Raw genomic sequence first — 5,684 nt, 5'->3', positions numbered from 1 at the left:
GGAGCCATGGCTCTTGTGAGAGGATCCCCTGCTCACTTGAGGGACGTGACAGCAATGCTGGGCTCGGTGGGCTGCACATCTCATCTGCCTTTTTTCCCCCTCTTATGTTTGTTAAAAATATATAAGGGATGTGAGAGTTACCACAGACACTCAGGGCAGCTTCTGTAAGACTCCACTGGGTACCCCTCTGGTTGGTTACAGTGCAAGATGAGGGAAGAGCCTCAAGCTGTGCCAGGGGAGGTTCAGGTTGGGCATCAGGAAGAATTTCTCTGTGGAAAGGGCTGTCAGGCATTGAAAGGGGCTGCCCAGGGAAGTGGTGGAGTCCCAGCCCAGTGGTGTCCAAGGAACAACTGGATGTGGTACTCAGTGCTCTGCGCTGGTTGACAAGGTGGGGATCAGTCACAGGTTGATCTCAATGCTCTTGGAGGTCTTTTCCAACCTCAGAGATTCTGTGATTCTCTTCTATAAAGTGTGTATTTACCATGCATCTCCCAGCTGTGGTGTGTTGGGAAGGGCGACATGTTCGGGATATCTCTGATCCACACAAAGACAAATTCGAGGGAGTCCCGCTCCCACAGGGATCATTCTCAGGCTCCCAGCTGGTCCTCGTGAGGTGGGGGGTGTGTACCCAGTCTCACTGTTGCTTTGCCTGCAGGAGCCGTGGGAGCAGGATGCTACCGGACGTCGTGGCGCTGCTGATGGTGACGACGGTGATGGTGATCGGCCCTCGCTCGGCCACGGGAGGCGGCGTGGGGGGCTACGCTCAAGTCAAGTACATGCAGCCCATGGTGAAGGGACCCCTGGGACCCCCGTTCCGTGAAGGCAAAGGGCAGTACCTGGGTAAGGGATGCACTCTGCGGGGCTGTGGGATGACACGGGTCAGTGGGAAGGGGACATGGCACTTCACAGCCATTGGGCACTTGTCACCCTCTATCCTGAGGGTCAGAGCTCCCAGGAGCTGCCTGGCACAGCTGAGGGTGCTGCTGTCCAAAACACTTTGGCCAAGCATGGAGGGACCATTTGGGTCTCTAACCCAGTGCAAAAGGACAGGATGGACACTGGTAGAGGCTCAGCAGAGAAGTGAAGCCCTTTGCTGGGGCTGGGAGGGCACTGCCAGGCCCCTTGGTCTGGGAGCCAGGGGACACAGTGTTCCCTCCAGCCTCTGGCTCCCACCCTCCTGCCCAACCCCAGCAGCTGTGAGGCACAGAAACCCCGGCACTCACCATCTCTGCCTCTCCCTGCTGTTAAACCTGAGCTGTCCTGGCAAGGCTTTTTCCACTCCTCCACCTATTCCGTTTCCCTGTCCGCATTTTGCACCAGCTGGGAATAGAAGGAGTGCCAAGGCTGGAGCTGAGACACAGCCTGGCAAGGGAAGAGCAGGAGAGAGACATTTCCTCCTTCGAAGAGCAGCGACCAGAAACTTCACACGTGTTAAATTGCTTCCCACTGAGTGATGTGCACCTGGAGGGGCCAAGGCACCAGGGTCACTGCTCCTCACAGCCAGGGCTCACACCTCCAGCCTTCTGTAACCCCCTGCCCCCAGCTCGCCTGCCTGCACCCACCCCAGTGCTGCCACCACCACGGGATGGGGCACTGCTGGGCTCGAGTATCCAGACCTGCCAGGTTGGTGCTTGGCCCTTGGGAAGAGCCACTGGAGCCTCCCTGTGGGTTGTCATGGACCCAGACCCTCCCAGGAGCTGAAGAATTGGCTCTGGGAGAAGAAACTGGAGAAGGCTGGGCCACCGGTGGCTGATTTACTGCAGGGCTGAATGGCTTATCAGGAGTTCAGCACATGTGTCAGAAAACACACAGCAAAACCTAGAGCCGAAGCGTGCTATGAGCCCCCCCTCCCTGCCCCTTCCCAGCTGTTGTAAAGCTGCTCCCTGAATCCCAGCCAGAGCCAAAACCTTCCAGCGTAGCACAGGAACACTTCAGCTGCTGGTGGGACTGGATTCAAATCTCTCTCTGCTGTTTTCCCTTATTTTTTTCCCTTCTTTCTATGCATGGGAGCAGTTGCATTGCCTCTGAGCAACGCTGCCTATGGTGGGGAGAGCAATGAGTATGCCAGGCTGGGGCAAGGAGGGGCTAGACCAGGCACAGAGGGGACACTGAGGCAGGGCAGAGCATGGAAGTCCCCTAGACATTACTCCTCTAAAACCCTTGGGAAAGAGAAGACAGGTGGGGAACAGGAGAGGGGGACCCAGGGACCGCTGCAGCCCGACCCACCGGCTGTGGGGCCGCACGGAGGCAGCTGGGGAAGCCGGTGCCTCCTGGATCCCACCGAGCTCCCATCTCTGCTTAACCTCTAATTTGGCAAGGAAAATCCCTGCTGGCCTTCTGCCCTGCTCGGGGAGCTCAGCTGACTCGCCGCGACGGCGCAGGGCTGTGCCGTGCCCCTGCGGGTTACCCCGACCCGGCGGGAGCTGTGCGGGGCCCCCGGACTGGCTGGGGGGGGGGGGGTTCCCTCCTGCCTCCAGGTGCCAACCGGTTATCGACAGGTTTCCTCAGGGTGCCAGACACCTTTTCTGGTGCCAGACACCTTTTCTGACCCAAAAATGAGTGCCCCAGAGCACAGAGGGAGCTCAGGGAAGGAGATACTGCTAAACGCTGAAATGCTCAGAATATTGAAGCAGACATTTGCACATTGGGGTTTATTTTGGCTTAATTTAAACCATGTCCATGGCCCTGCAGCCAGGTAAACCCACGAGCGAGTGCTGTGCTGGGGCACCCACTGCTGGGGGAGACGGTATGAGAGGTGCTAAAACACTGATCCCACGCAACATCCCTGTGAGCCTGCGAAACTCTCTCACGAGACAGGGCTTGGCAGCAGCTCTGGAACAAGCTCGGCCGGGGTCCGCCACAGAGCAGCCAACCTCTCCTTCCTGCAGTGTCATCTGGCCGCGCTGGCCAGACCCGCTGCTGGCTGCTCCTGGCTGGGAACCACTTCCCATCCTGCTGGATTATTCCTCTGCTGGCCGGTCTGCGCTGCTGGGTCTCTCCTTCAGGCAGGACGGGTCCTTACTGGGATGAACACAGCTCCAGAGGGGCTGCAGCACCCACCTGGCCACGTCCCTGCTCCTCAGGAGGTGGAACGCTCCGTGATGCCCGGGGGGAGCTCCCAAGGGTGGTTCCTGTCCTGTCCCCTTCCCGCTGCCCCAGCTGGCTCCGCGTTAACATTCACGGCAGCTCTGTTCATGCTTCGAGGGGAACACAGAACCCCACGCTGGTGCTGCGAAACGCAGAGCTCCGAGACATGTGTCTGTGGTAAGACACGGGCTTTTGAAATCGGACACCAGTGGGGCTGCAGTGTTCCAGTTTCTCTCCGCTGACGGCCCCGGTTTGGTTTTCCCGTCTGCTTTTTTGGCCGCCTGCAAGCTGGCAGCTCCCGCCTGGCGTTTCTCTCCACTGCCTTGTGTGAGGAGCGTGTGTGTGCTTTTTCCTTCCTTCGTGGGCTCAGCTGTACATCCTTGTTCTGATTCCATGCAAAATGACCTAGAAAACTAATTCTGTTCAAACTATTGCAAGAAAAAAAAATAAAAAGTAGGGGGAGAAAACACGTTGAAATAATTTTCTGGAGAAATTTTTTTCCAGAATCCAAACCCCAGAAACAGTGCACCACTGCACAGCTCCCTTGCCCTCTTTCCCGCGTGGGCTCAGCTGTACATCCTTGTTCTGATTCCATGCAAAATGACCTAGAAAACTAATTCTGTTCAAACTATTGCAAGAAAAAAAAATAAAAAGTAGGGGGAGAAAACACGTTGAAATAATTTTCTGGAGAAATTTTTTTCCAGAATCCAAACCCCAGAAATAGTGCAGCACTGCACAGCTCCCTTGCCCTCTTTCCCACACCATTTTCCGGGGTGAAGAGCAGGAGTTTGCAGAAATCCAGTGGCAGTGTCATGACAGACAAGTATTTCCTTCATCAGGAGAGCCAAGTGACCGCAGCTACAGCTGAGGACGCGGGCCAGGCTTTGATTTATAGATAAGCTCTAAAAATGTTTCCATTACCCAAAGGAAAACACAGCAGCACCAGGCTGGGAAGGGCCAGAGCTAATTGCTGTGTTTAGGGCAGGCAAAGCCACCTCCGATGCTCCGGGAGCTGTGCCTGCTGCTGCCACAGTTATTCTTTTCACGTGTCTCAAATCTCCCATAAGCTCTTCCCGTTGACTGAGGAAATCTCCATGCTGGCGGATCCCAGCACCACAGGTGTCCATGCTCCCAAAGCCCAGTTTGGCTCACTGAGGGGGCCAGACTGGCAGACCCTGGGGACTGTGGCATGCAGCCTTGTATCCTGCTCTCACCCCAGGCAGGATCCATCCCCATCCCAGGAACTTGTTCATATAGATCTCTTCCCAACTGGAATGATCTACCCTGGGCAGATTTGACTTAAATTCACCCAAGATGTCACAGCCTTTTCCTCTGCCTTTTGCACTTCTCATCATCGTCCCGTGTACGTGTGACTGTCGAGTATTTCCTTCATTTCAAACTGCCCAGAAAAGAGTTTGTCAGATTTATTCTTTCTCACCCTTTCCCGGTGTCACGTGGGAGGTGACACCCTGCCTGGGTCAGCCTCGAGGAGTTATTTATGCTCACGTCTGTGCTTTCCATGCTGAGCTGTGGTGGGCATGTCATCTGCCTCTCCTCGCCTTTGGAGTCTCTCAGCCCATTAGTTTCTTTCTTATATCCGTTTGCAAAAGACCTCAATAAATTCTTGAAATGTCAAGTGGTTGCGGCCTATTCCCAGCTGGGCTGACTCATTTGGATGGAGCTGAGGCTGCATTTCCCTCCCAGCTCTTGGCTTCTCCTCCATCCCCAGAGCTTTTTTCCTTTTTGGTTTTTCTCTGCCTTGCTGGACATGGGAGCTGAGCCAGCAAGCACTGTGGGCATGGCCTAACCCGTACATCCATCGCCTCCTCAGGCTCTCGAGTACATGTCCAAGAGTTTTCTTTTTAATCCAAAAGGATTAAAGGTCTCCGAGGGCCCTGGACTCGCAGGACGGGGTGAGGGATTATCCTCAGTCTTGGCTTGTTCTGTCACCATCCTCTCAGCTGAGCCCAGGCAGGAGTGACTGAATCCCACGGTGCTTTCAAGGCTGCTGGGAAGTGAGGCAGCAGGAGGTTTGAATCCAGCTCCAAAAACATCCTGCAGTAACTCATCACAAAACAGCTCTGCCTGAGCTGACAGCAAGCGCTGGCACCTTCCGGTGTCACCTGACATCATGGAGGGATGTGAGGCTGGAATGAGAACCCTGGGCTTTAGCCTTGCCTCAGGACAGCCCTGCTGATGTGGGGGCCCAGGAAGCTGCTGTGGCTATGTTTAAGTGGAAGGGTCCCCCTTGAAGCCCTGCCCAGGCCATGCAGAGACCCCGGCTCCAACATCCCAAGGACATCCTGCACCTGCACACTCCTTGCTGACCGCCAGCTCTAGTGACACTGTGTCTCCTCTTTCCACAGACATGCCGCCGCTGCTGCCCATGGACCTCAAAGGGGAGCCAGGACCACCAGGGAAGCCTGGCCCACGTGGACCCCCCGGGCCCCCCGGCTACCCAGGAAAACCGGGCACGGGGAAGCCAGGAATGCACGGCCAGCCTGGGCCCGCTGGGCCCCCTGGCTTCTCAGGCATTGGGAAACCCGGCATCCCAGGACTCCCCGGAAAGGCGGGTATGAAAGGGATGCCCGGAGCCA

The 5,684-nt window shown here is 56.2% G+C and overlaps 1 protein-coding gene across 1 annotated transcript in view; it reads left to right on the top strand.

Moving 5' to 3' along the window:
- COL8A2 (collagen type VIII alpha 2 chain) overlaps window positions 1-5,684 on the top strand; it is a 34,700-nt gene that overhangs the window by 24,595 nt on the left and 4,421 nt on the right. Inside the window, exons 2-3 of the mRNA XM_017736227.1 lie at window positions 656-840; window positions 5,454-5,680. Coding sequence (XP_017591716.1) covers window positions 672-840; window positions 5,454-5,680 — 396 coding nt within the window. The 5' untranslated portion in view covers window positions 656-671. The remainder of the gene's footprint in view (window positions 1-655; window positions 841-5,453; window positions 5,681-5,684) is intronic.

The sequence above is a fragment of the Corvus brachyrhynchos genome, unplaced genomic scaffold, assembly GCF_000691975.1.
Source record: "Corvus brachyrhynchos isolate BGI_N302 unplaced genomic scaffold, ASM69197v1 scaffold65, whole genome shotgun sequence".
In the NCBI taxonomy this organism is placed as follows: Eukaryota; Metazoa; Chordata; class Aves; order Passeriformes; family Corvidae; genus Corvus; species Corvus brachyrhynchos.
This window is presented reverse-complemented; position numbering and strand designations above follow the sequence as displayed.